This window comes from Lithobates pipiens, unplaced genomic scaffold, assembly GCF_037356315.1.
Source record: "Lithobates pipiens isolate NorthernLeopardFrog02 unplaced genomic scaffold, aLitPip1_a1.2 Scaffold_8, whole genome shotgun sequence".
NCBI lineage: Eukaryota > Metazoa > Chordata > Amphibia > Anura > Ranidae > Lithobates > Lithobates pipiens.
This window is the reverse complement of record NW_027507903.1, coordinates 194,514,549-194,535,269: the sequence shown is the minus strand read 5'-3', so window position 1 is coordinate 194,535,269 and position 20,721 is coordinate 194,514,549. Positions and strand designations below refer to the sequence as shown.

General features: G+C 41.8%; 1 protein-coding gene and 1 pseudogene across 1 annotated transcript in view; one reads left to right on the top strand and one right to left on the bottom strand.

Moving 5' to 3' along the window:
- Positions 1 to 20,721, top strand: part of TUBGCP6 (tubulin gamma complex component 6) — a 92,043-nt gene that overhangs the window by 70,108 nt on the left and 1,214 nt on the right. The window contains exons 23-25 of the mRNA XM_077473122.1: positions 56 to 188; positions 11,040 to 11,253; positions 11,683 to 11,882. Of these exons, the coding sequence (XP_077329248.1) occupies positions 56 to 188; positions 11,040 to 11,253; positions 11,683 to 11,882 (547 nt within the window). The remainder of the gene's footprint in view (positions 1 to 55; positions 189 to 11,039; positions 11,254 to 11,682; positions 11,883 to 20,721) is intronic.
- On the bottom strand, positions 17,811 to 18,320 carry LOC143962954 (ATP synthase F(0) complex subunit C3, mitochondrial pseudogene; annotated as a pseudogene).

Below are 20,721 nucleotides of genomic sequence, written 5' to 3'. Positions count from 1 at the left end.
AAGATCAGTATATCTGTAGAAATTGTACTGATTGTTATCTTTTGGCTTTCTTAAGGTTTCTTGGCCTCTGAACATTGTCATTACAGATGGCTGTATAAATAAATACAATCAAATTTTCTCCTTTCTGCTACAACTGAAGCATATGGTTTGGACACTAAGGGATGTTTGGTTTCATTTAAAACGTACAGGTAAATCTCTTTCATTGAAATGCAGTTTGTGTGTGTATGATGACCTATGGTTTTCTTTTTTTTTTTTCTTTTTTTTCTTTTTTTATTCTTGGACTTTCGTTAGAGACATATTCCATGTCCACATTTAACTCCAATTTAAGGAACAATATTTTATTTTATCTTTTGTGAATTTTGGTTGGTGGCTATAGCTCCAGTGTTAAATACACAATATCTATAATTCTCTGTTATTACCCACAAAGAGAACAGCAGGCTTTTCAACTTACAAATATAATTGCAGCACCTATAGAATAAAACAACTGTAATCCAGAAAATGAGTGTGCCAGAAATCATAAAAGTCCCACATAGTATTCAAAAAACGTTATTGTTATAGCTATACAATCAATGTGCTTTAGACAATCCATTGTTTCTCCTCCAGTGAAAACCTGTCACCAATGAGGCTTGCCAAAATAAACACCTCGCACATAGATGTATAACACGCTCAGTGTAATCAACTGTAGCTATGTCTGGGCAAACTCTCCTTTCACTGCTGAGTGGAGGAACAGTGTTTGTGTAAGACCAGTTGAAAGCTGTCTTCTTTACACATACACTGGAAGATCTCAGCTCCAATATCTCCTCTCCCAACATCAAGGGAAAGTGCTCCAATACGATGCATGTTAATACAAGGTGCCCATAGAGTGGTTATAGAAAAGAATCACCCACATTAAAATAATCACATATTGTTGCTTTGCAGCCTGAAATGCAGACAATTTTAGTTTTATCCAGCTGTATTTACTCAATTTATAATATCCAAGTGAGTGAAAGATATAACACCAACATGTCACAAAAAAAATCAAAAACAGGATCACTGAGTTGGAAAAAGGACCCCCCCCCCCCCTTCTAAAAATTACTTGTAAACTCAATTAGGTATAGTTAATCACTTTTTCAGTGGCACACAAAGTCATTTGACTTTCAGCTGTGATCAGCTGCGGTCATTTTGATTAGCTCAGCTTGAAAAGATCTTTCCCGGAGCATTTCAGTCCCTGGTATTGCAGCTGAAGCAAACGATCAACTATGGGTGGCAAGCCACTATCAAAAGATCTCTGGGATAAAGTTGTGGATCGGTACAAGTCAGAAGAGGGGTACAAAAAAATTCAAAGGCTTTCCAAAGCCTAGAAGCACAGTGAAGTTTATTAAGAAGTGGAAGGTATTTGGTACAACACAGACCCTCCCTGGATCAGGACGTCGCTCCAAACTGGATGAATGAGTCAGGAGGAAACTGATCAGAGAGGCTACCAAGAGGACTACAGCAATTCTAAAGCAGTTGCAGGAATTTATGACAAAGGGTGGTCATAGTGTGCATGTGACAACAATATCACAAAGTCTCTACAAATGTGGCCTGTATGGGAGGGCTGCCAGAAAAAAGCCACTACTCAAGAAATGCCACATGCAGTCACAACTGAGCCTTGCTAAAGAGCACCTTGAAGATTCTGGGGCTACATGGGGGAAAAAAAGTGTCCTGGTCCGATGAGACTAAAATTTAATAATTTGTCTCAAACACCAAACAATATGTCTGACAGAAATCCAATACAGCTCGCCATCCAAATAACGCCATTCCTGCAGTAAAGTGTGGAGGTGGTAATATCCTGTTATGGGGGTGTTTCTCTGTAGCAGGGACTGGAGTACTTGTCAGGATAGAAGAAAAATGGATGGGGCAAAATACCATCAAATTCTTGAGGAAAATCTCTGCCAGAAAGTTGTTGTCAATGGGAAGAAGGTTTACCTTCCAACATGACAATGACCCAAAGAACACAGCAAAAATAACACAGTAGTTGAAGGAGAAAAAGATGAATGTCCTTGCATGGCTTAGTCAGAGCACAGACTTAGACCTAAACCCCATTGCAAATCTGTGGAATGACTTGAAGACTGCGGTCATCATCAAATTTAACTGAACTTAAGTAATTCTGCAAAGAAGAGTGGGCAAATATTTCAAAGTGTAGATGTGCAATGTTAGTAGAGACATATCCCAGCAGACTAAAGGCGTAATTAAATCAAAATGTGGTTCAACAAAATACTGACATAAGGGGATTATCCTTTTTCCAACTAAGATTCTGTTTTTTAATTTTGTTCTGACGTATTGGTGTTACATCTTTTTCTTGGATGTTTTAAGTTGCACTGAGTAAATACAGCTGTATAAAACAAAAACTGTGTATGTCTTCATTTCAGGCTGCAAAGCAACACAATGCGGTTCTTTTCTTTACCCACTGTACATGGTTAGAATCTCGGCCAATTCCTGCTGAACCGGCCGAGATTCAAACAGTCTAAGGATGGCTTAAGAATCCATATTCTGAAGTGTCCTAAAATGAGCTGAGAAATGATGTCCCTTTTTAACCTGCGTTTATTAACCACTTGCCGACCGCCGCACGACGATATACGTCGACAGAATGGCACGGGCAGGCATATGGGCGTATATATACGTCCCCGCCTTCCCGCGGGTGGGGGGCCCCCCCCCCCGGTGCCAGCGGCGGTCGGTATCCGTTCAGGAGCGATCCGGGATGAGGGGGCGGCCATTCGTTCATGGCCACCCCCTCGCGATCGCTCCTGACGAATGGAAGTGAGGCGTGACATCACTTCCTCTCCTGTAATGTAAACACAGGCAGAGGAAGATATGTAATCTCTCCTCCGTGTCAGTATTTTTCGTTCCGGCACCGAGGAGAGAGGAGCGGTGAGTTGCACCAACACGACACTACACAGTAGAACATGCCAGGCACACTCTCACCCCCCGATCACCCCCCCAATCACCCCTGCCCCCCCAGTCACAGTGACACCAATTGCATTTTTTTTTTTTTTGCATTGGTGTCATTTGTGACTGTAATAACTGTTAGGGCGGTTAGGGTTAGCCCCCTTTAGTTCTAAGGTACCCCCCTAACCCCCCCAATAAAGGTTTAACCCCGTGATCACCCCCCGTCGCCAGTGTCACTAAGGCTGGGTTCACATTGCAGCGGTTTATGAGAACGGATGTGATTCGCACCGCACTGCAGTGCAAATCACATCCGATCTCTGTGCGATTCGAGTTCAGCCATACAGATAGTATGGCTGAATTTGCGTCGCACCCGCCGCAAACTCGCACGGGACCCTTTTTTTGGTCCGCAGCAGAATCGGATCGCATTGGGTGTTCACACCATGCGATCAGAGTTTGCAGATCGCACTGCGATATGCGAACTGATCTGGGGGTGTCATTAACATTTCACTGACACTCCCAGCAGTTCGCATAGGGCAGTGTGAACTGCCGCCGGGAGGCATGCGATGCGGGAACCCGCCGCGGATTCGTGGCGTTCCCGCATCGCTCCAGTGTGAACCCAGCCTAATAAGCGATCGTTTTTCTGATCGCTGTATTAGTGTCACAGGTGACGCTAGTTAGGCAGGTAGGTATTTAGGTTCGCCACAGCTTTTTATAGCGCCAGGGACCCCCATATACTACCGCATAAAGCCCCCTGATTGCCCCCTAGTTAACCCTTTCACCAGTGATCACCATATAACTGTTACAGGTGACGCTGGTTGGTTAGTTATTTTTTTATAGTTTCAGGGCACCCGCCATTTATTACCTAATAAAGGTTTAACCCCCTGATCACCCGGCGGGTGATATAAGTTAGAGGGTCAGATGAGGTCTGCGTCGCCCCAGGCAGCGTCAGGTTAGTGCCAGTACCGCTAACACCCACGCACAAAGCATACACCTCCCTTAGTAATATAGTATCTGATCAGATCTATATTAACGTCGCCAGCAGTTTAGGTTTCCCAAAACGCATTGTTAGCGGGATCAGCCCAGATACCTGCTAGCACCTGCGTTTAGCCCCTCCGCCAAGCCCAGACCAGCCCACCCAAGTGCAGTATCGATCGATCACTGTCACTTACAAAACACAACACGCATAACTGCAGCGTTCGCAGAGTCAGGCCTGATCCCTGCGATCGCTAACAGTTTTTCTTGTAGCGTTTTGATACAGTCGCTGACAGCCTAGGTGCTTTTTTACCTGTGAGTCTCACTAGTGTACCCCTAAATTTAGGGGTGTCTACTTTCCAAAATGGGGTCATTTGGGGGGGGGGGGTTTGTGCCATCTTGGCATTTTATGGCCTTCAAAACTGTAATAGGTAGTGAGGAGTGAAGTCAAAAATTTACGCCCTTAGAAAGCCTGAAGGCGGTGCTTGGTTTTCGGGGCCCGTACGCGGCTAGGCTCCCAAAAAGTCCCACATATGTGGTATCCCCGTACTCAGGAGAAGCAGCAGAATTTATTTTGGGGTGTCATTTCACATATGCCCATAGCATGTGTGAGCAATATATCATTTAGTGACAACTTTGTGAAAAAAAAAAAAAAAAGTTTGTAATTTTCCCGCAACTTGTGCCAAATATAAAATATTCCATGGACTCAACATGCCTCTCAGCAAATATCTTGGGGTGTCTACTTTCTAAAATGGGGTAATTTGTGGGGGTTTTGTGCCATCTTGGCATTTTATGGCCTTCAAAACTGTAATAGGTAGTGAGGAGTGAAGTCAAATATTTACGCCCTTAGAAAACCTGAAGGCGGTTCTTGGCTTTCGGGGCCCCGTAGGCGGCTAGGCTCCCCAAAAATCCCACACATGTGGTATCCCCGTACTCAGGAGAAGCAGCAGAATTTATTTTGGGGTGTCATTTCACATATGCCCATAGCATGTGTGAGCAATATATCATTTAGTGACAACTTTGTGTAAAAAAAAAAAAAAAAATTTTTTTTTGTCATTATTCAATCGCTTGAGGCAAAAAAATAAAATATTTAATGGGCTCAACATGCCTCTTATCAATTTCCTTAGGGGGTCTACTTTCGAAAATGGGGTCATTTGGGGGGGGGTTTGTACTGCCCTGCCATTTTAGCACCTCAAGAAATGATAGGCAGTCGTAAACTAAAAGCTGCGTAAATTCCAGAAAACGTACCTTAGTTTTGCGCAAACCAATAAATATACAGTTATTGACTTTTTTTTTTACCAAAGACATGTGGCTGAATACATTTTGGCCTAAATGTATGACTAAAATTGAGTTTATTGGATTTTTCTAATAACAAAAAGTAGAAAATATCTTTTTTTTTTTCAAAATTTGCGGTCTTTTTACGTTTATATCGCAAAAAATAAAAATCGCAGAGGCAATCAAATACCATCAAAAGAAAGCTCTATTTGTGGGAAGAAAAGGACGCAAATTTTGTTTGGGTACAACATTGCATGACCGCGCAATTACCAGTTAAAGCAGCGCAGTGCCAAATTGTAAAAAGACCTCTGGTCATTGACCAGCAAAATGGTCCGGTCTGAAAGTGGTTAATATATACGGGCACCCAAAGTCTGACTCTCAGATTATGTGTTGTCCTACTAAAGTAATGCAGGCCATGTGGTCGTTCGAGAAGATATACAACAAATCGGGACATGCTCCAACTTCATATGATTTACCAATACTCTTAGAAACAAAAGTATTGAGCTTTGACATGGGGAAAAAACCCTTTAAGCCCCCAAAAAACTCTACCTTTTTGGGGGGTTTACAACCTCATTATTTCGTGAATTTCAGACCCATATGTACACTATCACAGGTACATCTGGTGAAATCTGGGCCAAAGTGACATCCTTTCCAAAACGGGCCAGTGTTTTTTCAAAATGTATTTTACCTCATAATGTTGGAAACATTTGTGATGAATGGGAAAACTTTATTAGGTAGTTGCACTCTACTATTGTAGTGTAATGACCTTTCCCTATCTCTGCTACCAACCTCCCTGATAATCTCATTTAGTTCTTCTTGGCTATATCCTTTTAAATTTCTTGTATATCTTGTAGGTACATAGAAATATGTGATCATTGTTATTTATGTAGATCAGTTGGTGTATGGGCCAGATTGGATACTTCTTTGAGGAGGAGGAGTGGGTGCTGACATCTCTTTTTATTCCGATGGAGAATCAGTGTGCCTAGCCCCTGATGCTACCCTATTAGACAAAATCTCATGGTGAGCGGTGGCACTTATGTAAGTGTTGTAAATTTGCTTATTATGGTCATTATTTTTGTTTTTTTATTGGAATAAACCCTCAATTTGCCTCACTATGAGAGTTCCCCTTTGCCTCTTGTAACATGTATTGGGGGTGCCCTGCCTTAATGTGAGGAATGACAATAACGGAGCCAGGATCTTCTAGTGCATGTGCGAGCAAGCGGTCTGTCAGCCTGCCTGTAAGCCAGTCTTCTTACACAGAGGACAGACACTGTTCCACTACTCTGTCTGTCAGCAGGGAGAGGGGAGTTTGCCCAGACATAACCACAGTTAGCTACGCTGAGCTTGGCATACATCTTTGTGTGAGGTGTGTAATCTGGTAGGCCTAATACTTACTGGTGATGGGTTTTCACTAGTGGAGAACCATTGGATTGTCTTAAGCACATTGGCGGTGTCCAAGAACTTTATTGCTATAGTCATACAATTTGGGACTTTTATGATTTTTGGAACAAATCTAATTTCTGGATATTTTATTCTATAGGTGCTGCAATTTATATTTGTATGTTTTCAGTGGATTTGCTTCAACCCTGATGGTTGGCTGCCTTGTTAGTTGCACTAGCGTGGATGTGATATATTTTAGAATTATAGTTTTATCAACTTGTAATCATAAGGCCACTACTGTACAGGTAGAGTATTTAAAGGAGTTTCAGTTGATAGGAATTCAGTGAAAATGGTTATCCCAATCTTTACATTACAGCTAGTTCACTATAACGTTACATGTGGAATTTCCATAACTGTTTATCATTTTATGAGTTTTTTTTTTTTTTGCACAGATTAGCTGAATTTACTAAACGCATTCTATATTACTGATTTTTCATGATTTTGAGTTTCAAAAATGATTGTGCATTCTTTAAAGTGGTTGTAAACCCTTACAAACCACTTTGACCTACAGGTAAGCCTAGATTAAGGCTTACCTGTAGGTCCAAGAAATATCTCCTAAACCTACACGGTTTAGGAGTTATTTGCCAAAAGACAGGCACCGCTGTCTACAGTGCATGCGCCGCAGATAGCGGCGCACCGCTGTTAACTAGCGATATGCCGCGAGTGGCAGCTCCCGTGCGCATGCACGGGAGTGACGTCATCACGGCTCCATCGAATGACAGAGCCGGAGCAGCAAGACCCACCAAGATAATGGAGGCTCTGTACACAAGGGGACAGCGGTGACTTCGCTGGCTCCTGTGTCAGGTAAGTGACACATAATGCACTGCTATGCGATGCATAGTAGTCCATTATGCTTTACCTTTGCAGGGAATCAAAGAGGAAGTAAACCCATTAGGGTTTACTTCCTCTTTAACCACTTCAGCCCCGGACCAATAAACACCCTAAGGACCAGAGGTCTTTTTACAGTTTCGCACTGCGCTGCTTTAACTGGTTATTGCGCGGTCATGCAATATTGCACCCAAACGAAATTTGCGTCCTTTTCTTCCCACAAATAGAGCTTTCTTTTGATGGTATTTGATTGCCTCTGCGATTTTTATTTTTTGCGATATAAATGGAAAAAGACCGAAATTTTTGAGAAAAAATGATATTTTCTACTTTTTGTTATAAGAAAAATCGAATAAACTAAATTTTAGTCATAGATTTAGGGCAAAATGTATTCAGCCACATGTCTTTGGTAAAAAAAATGTCAATAAGCGTATATTTATTGGTTTGCGCAAAAGTTATAGCGTCTACAAACTAGAGTACATTTTTCTGGAATTTACACAGCTTTTAATTTACGACTGCCTATCTCATTTCTTGAGGTGCTAAAATGGCAGGGCAGTACAAACCCCCCCAAATGACCCCATTTTGGAAAGTAGACACCCCAAGGAAGTTGTGGAGAGGCATATTGAACCCATTGAATTTTTTTTTTTTTTTTGTCCCAAGTGATTGAATAATGACACAAAAAAAAAAAAGTTTACAAAAAGTTGTCACTAAATGATATATTGCTCACACATGCCATAGTTATATGTGGAATTGCACCCCAAAATATATTCTGCTGCTTCTCCTGAGTACGGGGATACCACATATATGGGACTTTTTGGGAGTCTAGCCGCGTACGGCACCCCGAAAACCAATCACTGCCTTCAGGATTTCTAAGGGTGCAAATTTTTGATTTCACTCCTCACTACCTATCACAGTTTCGAAGGCCATAAAATGCCAAAATAACACAACCCCCCCCAAATGACCCTATTTTGGAAAGAAGACACCCCACGGAAGTTGTGGAGAGGCATATTGAGCCCATTGAATATTTTTTTTTTTTTGTCCCAAGTAATTGAATAATGACACAAAAAAAAAAAAAGTTTACAAAAAGTTGTCACTAAATGATATATTGCTCACACATGCCATGGTTATATGTAGAATTGCACCCCAAGATATATTCTGCTTCTTCTGAGTACGAGGATACCACATATGTGGGACTTTTTGGGAGTCTAGCTGCGTACGGCACCCCGAAAACCAATCACTGCCTTCAGGGTTTCTAAGGGTGCAAATTTTTGATTTCACTCCTCACTACCTATCACAGTTTCGAAGGCCATAAAATGCCAAAATAGCACAAAACCCCCCCCAAATGACCCCATTTTGGAACGTAGACACCCCAAGCTATTTACTGAGAGGCATGTTGAGTCCATGAAATAATTTATATTTTGCCACAAGTTGCAGGAATTTTAAATTTTTTTTTTTTTTGCACAAAGTTGTCACTAAATGATATATTGCTCACACATGCTATGGGCATAAGTCAAATTACACCCCAAAATAAATTCTGCTGCTTCTCCCGAGTAGGTGTTTACCACACGTGGGGGACTTTTTGGGAGCCTAGCCACGTACGGGACCCCGAAAACCCAAGCACTGCCTTCCGGATTTAAATATAAAATGCTACCAAAAAAAACTTGGCGATCGCAGGGATCAGGCCTGACTGCAATCGCTGCAGTTATGTGTTTAGTGTTTTGTAAGTGACAGTGATCAATCGATACTGCACTTGGGTGGGCTGGGCGGAGGGGCAAAATGCAGGTGCCAGCAGGTATCTGGGCTGATCCCGCTAACAATGCATTTTTTTGGAACCCTAAACTGCTGGGGACGCTAGTATAGATCTGATCAGATCAGATATTGATCTGTTCAGATTCTATACCACTACGGGAGGTTTATGCTTTGCGTGTGGGTGTTAGCGGTACTGGCACTAACCTAGCGCTGCCTGGGGCGACGCAGACCCTGACCCTAAAATCTAATTGATATCACCCGCCGGGTAATCAGGGGGTTAAACCTTTATTGGGTAATAAATGGTGGGTGCCCTGATGCTATAAAAAGCAAACTAACCAGAGTCACCCGTAACACTTATACGGTGATCACTGGTGAAAGGGTTAACTAGGGGCAATCAGGGGGTTCAAATTTTTATTAGGTAGTATATGGGGGTCCCTGGCGCTATATAAAAACCTGACGGGGAACCTAAATAACTAACTGGCTAACCAGCGTCACCAGTGACACTTATACTGTGATCGCTGGTGAAAGGGTTAACTAGGGGCAATCAGGGGGTTAAAACCATTATTGGGTAGTATATCGGGGTACCTAGCGCTATAAAAACCTGGCGGTGAACCTAAAAAAATAACTAGCTACCTAGCGACACTAATGCAGCGATCAGAAAAATGATCGCTTAGTGACACTGGCAAAAGGGGGTGAAAGGGTTAACTCTAGGGGCAATCAGGGGGTTAAATCTTTATTGGGGTGTGATAGGGGGCTACCCTGGACCTAACACTAACTGCCCTGACAGTTTTTACTTTTACAACTGACACTGAATGCAGTGACACTGTGACTGGGGGGGGGAGGTGGGGCGGGGGGGATCGGGGGGGTTTGTGTGCCTGTGTGTACCTACATGTCAGTGTAGTGTTGGTGCACACTTACTTTTTGTCTTCTCCTCGTAGCCCGGTCAAAAAGACCGCCCCGAGGAGAATGACATCACTTCCTCCTTCCTGTGTATACAACACACAGTGGGAGGAAGCTTGTCATTGGCCAGGAGCGATCGAGAGGGGATGGCCAGAAACCAACGGCCATCCCCTCATCACGGATCGCTCCTGCAGTGAACCGGACCGTGGTATCCAGCGGGAGGGGGTCCGATCGGACCCCCCACCCGCTGGAAGGCAGGCACATACATGTACGTGCTTGTGCCTGCCTGTGCCATTGTAATGACGTACAATGGCAATACAGCGGTCCTTAAGTGGTTAAGAATGCTGCCTTTTGGATTCTGCTGTGGGTGTCTTGAGCGCAAACGATAGTCATTTTTGGTGGGGGGAAAAAAAATGAATTTACAAAAATAGTACAAAAGAAATAGGCCACCAATAGTTATAGGTATTTAATGAAAAATGTATAATTTATAAAAAATAATAAAACAATTTGTGCCTTAATTGACCATTTTGATTACTGTAAAATAAAGTCTTAAAGTAGAACTTCGGGCACGAATATGTTAATTTAAATATATTCCTCAATAGCTGCAAAGTATTGAAATGCCTTTGAAAACCTACCTTGTAAATGTGTAGCGGTGACATCATCACTCAAAGTACATAGCCTGGATTACTGTGCAAGTCTGGAAGAAATACACAAAGCACACCAAAATTCAAGCAATATTTGTTCAAAACTTTTATTGTTTTTGGACACTGCATTCGATTTTATAATGACCAGTGGGCTAAAAATCAGCAATTGCTTTTGACTCCGGAGAAAATTCAAAGAAACGGGATAGAGAATTTTTTGCCCCCCGCCATGATGATGTTCTGTCAGCAAAGCCATTTTAGTGACCCTTTTAATGATTTGACTGTGTATAGATGAATTGGTGTGTAATATTTTTTTTATTTTCCTTACAGCTTTAGTGAATCAAGCATCCAATTCAAGCCAGTACCGCCAGCTCCAGCTGTATCGCCATGAAATGCAGCATTTTGTGAAAGTTATACAAGGGTATCTTGCCAACCAAATTCTGCACGTTACGTGGGCTGAGTTTAGAAACAAACTTTGTGCAGTCAGCAATCTGGAGGAAATTCGCAAGGCACACACGGAATACCTCAACAAGGCCCTTTTTAGGTACATAAAGTGTGCAGCTAACGTGTATTTCTTTAAAGGATTTAATAAATGAATAATGCTGGTAGCATATGTATAGTGATCTGCAGCAAACTTTAACATATACAGTATATGTAACATGGGGAAAAAAGGAAATGAAGACTTGTTGTAAGTGTACATTTTCAGTGAAAAAATAGATTTGCATCTCCAAGCCTCATTTAACAGGAAATTTCGCTAACATACATAAAATGAATTTTACAATGTCGCTTTTGATTGAGTATATGTTGTTTGCATGGAATTTAAGACCATAACCCTAAAAATTTTCATAGCGCTTTTGTCAATTCTAATGCCACCTATTTGGATTTGTTAGTGTGAGATATGTTGTTGTATTTTGCAGGTTTTGTCTCTTTTCAGACTTTGCTGAAATATTGTTTTTTTTTTTTTTTTTCCTAGGGGTCTTCTTACGGAGAAGGCAGCCCCATTAATGAACATTATACACAATATTTTCAATCTTATCCTGAAGTTCCGTATACAGCTTATTTCTCAGCCATGGGTTTGTGACAAGGAAAAGCAGATGGCTAGCCACCCCAACTACACACTAATGCAGCAGTCTTACAATACTTTCAAGTATTACTCTGACTTTTTGTTTGAAGGTAAGTCCATTTCCTACATGTTCTGTTCTATTATGAACAGTTTGGACTTTTGTTCTTTTCAATATACTTAATTGCAGCTTTCTAAGTACACCAGCCTCAAACCTGGGCAAGGTGTGAGTAAAACTTGGATAACCATCTCCGTAATCAGATATAGACAGCTAATGCTGTATGCAGATCTCAATTTGTGAAAATCGGTTTTGGCTTAAGTCCTCCCTATTGGTCAGTAAGACAGACAATCACGTTAAAGTACCAATGAAGATGCTTGGGAGGTGAGAGTCGATAGGCCGAGCTTTGTTTTTACAGAAAAAGTTGAGATCTGCATGCAACATCAGAACATCAGCTGTGACTATCTCTGGACTATCTATCTCTCTCATTTTATTTATTTATATATATATATAAAGAAATTTGCTCACCTGGATGTGCTCAGGTATGCTTGAACTAACATGCTGATGTTCCACAGGTAGTAGCATATAGGAATAACAAATAAACCCGCTGGTAGAACTATTGCTTGTATAACCTCTTCAAAGTTTGTAGCTTGTTTGGGCATGGGCAGTAGAACTTGTTTTTAGCTAATCTGGTGCTCCTGTATGTTGTCCCTTAGCAAAAGAAAACTTCTGATGGCTACTGCTGTGAACCGTGCAGTAGATTATGTGATATCCTTATAGTACTCCTGCATGAGCTTCTGGCTCTGTTACAGGATAAGGGTGAAGAGGCACATAGTAGAATACGCTTTCCTTCTATCCTATCATTGAGAATAGGAGGGATCAGTCGGGTCAGACACTTTTTTTAAATAATTTGGATAATATATTGTGTAAGTGATCAGTGCTTCCAGCAGCCTGCAGAGTTGGTTATCGCCCTCTAGTCTTAAATTAGAATTCCAGGCTTTTACCTAACGAAGCTTAAGCACTTATGATCAAAATATTGTACAAAAAAAATACCGCTTTCGATTCAGTTGGGCCAATTTTTATTTTTTTTATTTCTTTAACCACTTAAGGACCGCCGTATTGCCATTCTACGTCATCAGAATGGCACAGGCAGGCACAAGCACGTAGATGTACGTGCCTGCCTTCCAGCGGGTGGGGGTCCGATCGGACCCCCTCCCGCTGGCTACGGCGGTCCGTTTCCCTCCGGGAGCGATCCGTGATGAGGGGATGGCCGTTGGTTTCTGGCCACCCCCTCTCGATCGCTCCTGGCCAATGACGAACTTCCTCCCACTGTGTATTGTTTACACAGGAAGGAGGAAGTGATGTCATTCTCCTCGGGGCGGTCTTTTTGACTGGACTACGAGGAGAAGACACAAAGTAAGTGCACCAAAACACTACACTGACACATAGGTACACGTAGGTACACAAACCCCCCGATCCCCCCCGCCCCCCCCCCAGTCACGGTGTCACTGATTGCATTGATCATTTCTTTACTGATCAATGCATTCAGTGTCAGTTGTAAAAGTAAAAACTGTCAGGGCAGTTAGTGTTAGGTCCAGGGTAGCCCCCTATCACCCCCCAATAAAGATTTAACCCCCTGATTGCCCCTAGAGTTAACCCTTTCACCCCCTTTTGCCAGTGTCACTAAGCGATAATTTTTCTGATCGCTGCATCAGAGTCGCTAGTGTCGCTAGGTAGCTAGTTATTTTTTTAGGTTCACCGCCAGGTTTTTATATCGCTAGGTACCCCGATATACTACCCAATAATGGTTTTAACATCCTGATTGCCCCTAGTTAACCCTTTCACCCCCTTTTGCCACTGTCACTAAGCGATCATTTTTCTGATCGCTGCATTAGTGTCACTACTGTCGCTAGGTAGCTAGTTATTTTTTTAGGTTCACCGCTAGGTACCCCGATATACTACCCAATAATGGTTTTAACATCCTGATTGCCCCTAGTTAACCCTTTCACCCCCTTTTGCCAGTGTCACTAAGCGATCATTTTTCTGATCGCTGCATCAGTGTCGCTACTGTCGCTAGGTAGCTAGTTATTTTTTTAGGTTCACCGCCAGGTTTTATAGCGCTAGGTACCCCGATATACTACCCAATAATGGTTTTAACCCCCTGATTGCCCCTAGTTAACCCTTTCACCAGCGATCACAGTATAAGTGTCACTGGTGACGCTGGTTAGCCAGTTAGTTATTTAGGTTCCCCGTCAGGTTTTTATATAGCGCCAGGGACCCCCATATACTACCTAATAAAAATTTGAACCCCCTGATTGCCCCTAGTTAACCCTTTCACCACTGATCACCGTATAAGTGTTACGGGTGACTCTGATTAGTTTGCTTTTTATAGCATCAGGGCACCCACCATTTATTACCCAATAAAGGTTTAACCCCCTGATCACCCGGCGGGTGATATCAATTAGGTTTTAGGGTCAGGGTCTGCGTCGCCCCAGGCAGCGCTAGGTTAGTGCCAGTACCGCTAACACCCACGCGCAAAGCATACACCTCCCGTAGTGGTATAGAATCTGAACAGATCAATATCTGATCTGATCAGATCTATACTAGCATCCCCAGCAGTTTAGGGTTCCAAAAAAACGCATTGTTAGCGGGATCAGCCCAGATACCTGCTAGCACCTGCGTTTTGCCCCTCTGCCCAGCCCACCCAAGTGCAGTATCGATCGATCACTGTCACTTACAAAACACTAAACACATAACTGCAGTGATCGCAGAGTCAGGCCTGATCCCTGCGATCGCTAACAGTTTTTTGGTAGCATTTTATATTTAAATCCGGAAGGCAGTGCTTGGTTTTCGGGGTCCCGTACGTGGCTAGGCTCCCAAAAAGTCCCCCACATGTGGTATCCCCGTACTCGGGAGAAGCAGCAGAATTTATTTTGGGGTGTAATTTGACTTCTGCCCATAGCATGTGTGAGCAATATATCATTTAGTGACAACTTTGTGCAAAAAAAAAAAAAGTTTGTAATATTCCTGCAACTTTTGGCAAAATATAAAATATTCCATGGACTCAACATGCCTCTCAGTAAATAGCTTGGTGTGTCTACTTTCCAAAATGGGGTCATTTTGGGGGGGTTTGTGCTATTTTGGCATTTTATGGCCTTCGAAACTGTGATAAGTAGTGAGGAGTTAAATCAAAAATTTGCACCCTTAGAAATCCTGAAGGTGGTGATTGGCTTTCGGGGTGCCGTGCGCGACTAGACTCCCAAAAAGTCCCACACATGTGGTATCCCCATACTCAGGAGAAGTAGCGGAATATATTTTGGGGTGCAATTCCACATATAACCATGGCATGTGTGAGCAATATATCATTTAGTGACAACTTTTTGTAAAAAAAAAAAAAATTTTTTTAATTTTTTGTCATTATTCAATCCCTTGGGACAAAAAAATTAAATATTCAATGGTCTCAACATGGCCCTCAGCAAATAGCTTGGGGTGTCTACTTTCCAAAATGGGGTCATTTGGGGGGGTTTTGTGCCATCTTGGCATTTTATGGCCTTCAAAACTGTGATAGGTAGTGAGGAGTAAAATAAAAAATGTATGCCCTTAGAAATCCTGAAGGCGGTGCTTGGATTTCGGGGTCCCGTACGCGGCTAGGCTCCCAAAAAGTCCCACATATGTGGTATCCCCGTACTCAGGAGAAGCAGCAGAATGTATTTTGGGGTGCAATTCCACATATAACCATGGCATGTGTGAGCAATATATCATTTAGTGACAACTTTTTGTAAAAAAAATTTCTTTTTTTGTCATTATTCAATCCCTTAGGACAAAAAAAATAAATATTCAATGGGCTCAACATACCCATCAGCAATTTCCTTGGCGTGTCTACTTTCCAAAATGGGGTCATTTGGGGGGGGGTTTGTACTGCCCTGCCATTTTAGCACCTCAAGAAATGAGATAGGCAGTCATAAATTAAAAGCTGTGTAAATTCCAGAAAATGTACTCTAGTTTGTAGACGCTATAACTTTTGCGCAAACCAAAAAATATACACTTATTGACATTTTTTTTACTAAAGACATGTGGCTGAATAAATTTTGCCCTCAATGTATGACTAAAATTTAGTTTATTCGATTTTTCTTATAACAAAAAGAAGAAAATATCTTTTTTTTTCAAAATTTTCGCTCTTTTTCCATTTATATCGCAAAAAAAAAAAATCGCAGAGGCAATCAAATACCATCAAAAGAAAGCTCTATTTGTGGGAAGAAAAGGACACAAATTTCGTTTGGGTGCAATATTGCATGACCGCGCAATTACCAGTTAAAGCAGCACAGTGCGAAATTGGAAAAAGACCTCTGGTCCTTAAGGTGTTTATTGGTCCGGAGCTGAAGTGGTTAACCTCTTTCTCTGCCAGGCCCTGTGCTCCATTTTTTACACTCAGGTGGTCAGACCATTTTTTTAATTTTTCCTTTGCTTTTTTTATTTTTCACTTATAGCTTTCAGTGTTTGTAAAAGACCCGCCAAACCATATATTTTCTGAAAGCACCTGATCAGTAGAAAAAAAAGTAGGTGCTACTGATTTCTAAGGTCTCACGATATTGGCGCAAATGTTTATCAAAACAATATTTTTGCTAAAAATCCACTAAAATCATGATTAGCAGATAAATGCACAGCAAATTTTACACAATTCCTACTAAATATAAAAGCTTTAACCTGTATTGAGTTAATAAATAACACAAATGTTTGTAACTTTTAAATTGCGCCTTTTTGCAAAATGGTGAAAATTGAACAGACCTAAAAGTGTAAATCAAAATTTCTCAAAAAATCTGAAGGTTTTAATTTTTCCCTTACAGCTTTCAGAATTTGTGAAAGACCCCCAAAAGCATATATTTTCTCAAAGCCTATCACAAAATTCAAGCTAAAGCATCATTCATATGTGGTATACTAAAGTGTATGCCCATGGAGGGCCATGTTTCCCTGCAGAGATGCACAGGTGTTCCATGCATCCCTGTACAGGCAGGTCCATTGATGTCACTTGGAATACAGCGGCTGCACAGGCATAGCTATTGTACCCAATCTGACATCCGTGTGGGTACATGACCCCGAATGCAAACAGTGTGAGCTCAGGGATATGCATACGGACCTACATGGATGTAAAATTGGCTGTTTCTGCAGTTGCTACATCCCAAATGACATCAATGGGACAGCCTGCACAGAGATGCATGGACCACCTGTCCATCCCTGTAAAGGTATGCTATGTATGCCTTGTGTATTCAAGGCCTTAAGGCCTCTTTCACACAAGCAGTGCAATCGATCGAGTCTGCCTGTCCATTTTTCAGACGGGCCCAACAGGGACCACCCATTGCTCTCTATAGAGAGGCTGATGTAAATGGACATGTGTCAGTTTATAACCGCCTGCATCCGATCCAGTCCAGTCTACTAAAAACAGATGGATGGGGATCACATTTCAGGTTATTAACTCTGATCAGCGCTGATCAGTTATAAAATTGCAAAGCAGAGTCTGTTGAACAATTCTGATATAAGCTTATGATCATTGAGGTGACCATAAGCTTATAGGAGAGGGAGAAATGAGGACTTGGCCACCTGCAGGCACTTTTTAGGTGCATACGAACCTGGCAGTGAAAGGGTTAATCTGTACAGTTGTCAGCCAATGACAGCTGATCATGTGATGTAAACAAAAGATCAATGATCGGCTTTTTTTTTCTGCTTGCGCTGACAGCGTGAGCAGAAAAAAAAAGCCGATCATGACTTTTAATAGAGTGGTCCCGAAGAGGGTAAGACATCACCCAAGTATCTGCCCACCTGTGCCACCTATCAGTACTGCCTCATCAGTGCCACCCATTTGTGCCCATCAGCGCACATCGATGAAGGAGAAAAATTAACTTTTTGTAAAAAATTAACAAACTATAAAACAGTTTTGTTTTTTTTCTTTTCGAACTTTCCGTTTTTTTTTTTTTTTTTTGTTAAGTTTTACCATTTCTAATGAAAGAACTTTGGAATATGGTACATTTTCCTTAACACATTTCTTGGGAGCCACAGTAAAATAAAGTTTACAGCTGTTCCCTCAAATGTCGACATTCCCAGCATCATTTACATGGCGAATAAGATCAGGAAAGCAACCATCAAACAAAACAGACCCATAGCTTCAGGCAGAGCAAATCCCAAGATGGCGTATGAGAACAACTGCTGCTTCAAGGAAGGATTTCTTGCATAACCACTAATGAGACTTCCAAAAACTGTTCCAATACCATCAGCAAAGCCAGCCACACCTACTGTAGCAGCACCAATGAATTTAGCAGCAGTTAAATGTCCCTGCTGATTGCACTGGTCTGAAAGTGTCCCGCTGAGGAGTGTGTTTCCATCTACAGTTCGGACCTCTGGCCGGGACAAAACTGATGCAGAAATTGGTCTGTACAGAGCCTTGGACCCAGCACGGATCAGAGAAGGGGTAGAGACTAACTTCACACAGGCATACATGATGGAGGGAGGTGCGTTTGTGTCCTTCAGCGGGGAGTCGGATCACGGCTCAGCCCCTCGGCACCAGAAGTCAAACTGAACTGAGCTTTTCGGTCTATTTTAGTTATTAAAACCAACAGTGATTAACCACTTGACCACTGGGCACTTAAACCCCCTTAATAACCAGACCAATTTCCAGCTTTTGGTGCTCTTACATTTTGAATGACAATTACTCAGTCATACAACACTGTACCTATTTGAAATTTTTGACATTTTTTTCACATAAATAGAGCTTTCTTTTGGTGGTATTTAATCACCGCTGGGCTTTTTATTTTTTGCGATATAAAAGAAAAAAGACCGAAAAATTCTGTAAAATTTTTTTTTCTTTTTTTCTGTTATAAAATTTAGCAAATTAGTAATTTTTCTTCATATATCTTGGCCAAAATTTATACCACTACATATCTTTGGTAAAAAATAACCCAAATCGGTGTATATTATTTGGTCTTTGTAAAAGTTAGAGAGTCCACAAGCTGTGGTGCCAATCTCTGAAAATTTATCACACCTGATGTACTGGTGGCCTATCTCATTTCTTGAGACCCTAACATGCCAGAAAAGTACAAATACCCCCCAAATGACCCCTTTTTGGAAAGTAGACATTCCAAGGTATTTAGTAAGAGGCATGGTGAGTTTTTTGAATTTTTCATTTTTTCCCACAGTTCTTTGCAAAATCAAGATTTTCTTTTCTTTTTTTCACAAAATTGTTATATTAGCAGGTTATTTCTCACACACAGCATATGCATACCCCAAATTACACCCCAAAACACATTCTACTACTGCTCCTGAGTATGGCGATACCACGTGTGAGACTTTTACATAGCGTGGCAACATACAGAGGCCCAACATGCAGGGAGTGCCATCAGGCGTTCTTGGAGCATAAATTACACATATCATTTCTAAATTTTCACATATAATATCGAGTCTTTTGAACATGTCATTTGTTTCTAAAAGTTTTTGGAAAATGTGTAAAAAAAAAATGAAAACGCATTTTTTTTTTACACAACGTTGTCCATTTGCACAATATTTCTAACACATGACCTGTACATACCAAAAATTACACCCCAAAAATAGATTTTCCTACTCCTCCTAAGTATGGCGATACCACATGTGAGAGACTTTTCCACAGCGTGGCCACATACAGAGGACCAACATGCAGGGAGCACCATCAGGTGTTCTAGGGACATAAGTTTCAAATCTAATTTGACTACCTATTACAATTTTGTGAGGCACTGTAGTGGCATGGATGAGCATGAATGGGGATGGCTGATTATAGATGGGATGGCTGAGCACGATTGAGTATGGCTGAGTACGGCTAAGCATGGATGGGTGGATGAGTATGCAGAGTGAGTATGGATGGGTATGCAGAGCATGGCTGGGTGAGCATGGATGTATGGATCTGTCACTAAGCAGCGCTGTGGGCACTACACATGCAGCCCACAGCGCTGCTGCCACCGATCTCTCCCCTCCGCTCACACTGGAGGGAGGAACCGGAAATCACGCCAGTTTGTTTACATGTGATCGCTCCGTCATTTGACAGAGCGATCACATGGTAAACGGCTGCTATTAGTGGCCGTTCACCGTGATGCAGGACCCGGCGGTCATGGAAGTTCTCAGGTGTGCGCTCCAGGGGGTGCACGAGAGCGGAATTCTGGGAGGACGTCATAGTAAGCCCTCCCAGAGTTAAGCAACCGCCCTGTAGCCGTCATTCGGCTATGGGCCGGTTGCTAAGTGGTTAAAAACCACCAAAAGAAAGTTCTATTTGTGGAAAAAAAAAAATGTAATTTGAGTACAGTGTTGTATGACCTTGCAATTGTCATTCAAAGAGTGACAGCGCTGAAAGCTGAAAATTGGTCTGGGCAGGAAGAGGAAGAGCGTTTAAGTGCCCAGTAAGCAAGTGGTTAAAAAAAAAAAATTGTGAACCTTTGATATCACTTTCTCCCCTTCCTAACACCCCTACTATCTAACCTGTGTAAAAATAAACAAGTCTATACCTATTTTCAGGCCGCTCCGGTCTGGTCACATTATTGGCTTCCCTCTGTCAGAAAACGGCTGCTGCAGGGGAGAGGAGGGAGCACTGACAACAGATGGATCACGGTAAGCCTATGGGTGACATCGTTGCTCAGGCATTGCCAGCTGTTGTCGAGCACATTCTCCTGTAGCTAGCATTGGCTGACATGGGAGATCAAGTGGTCAGACCAAGACGCCCTGAGAATAGGTATAAGTATATAATTTTTTTTTTTTTTTTTTTTTTACACTGGTTAGTAAGTATAGGTGTTAGCATGGGATAAAGAAGCATTTTTAAGTGTAGTTGGTAAAAGCACAAAATTCTACTTTAAACAGCTTGAGCATCATAGGTGTCAGATAAGTGGGGTAGTTTTATGTCCACCTTAGAGACTGAATGTGAATATTTTATGAGAAAAAGTATCGTA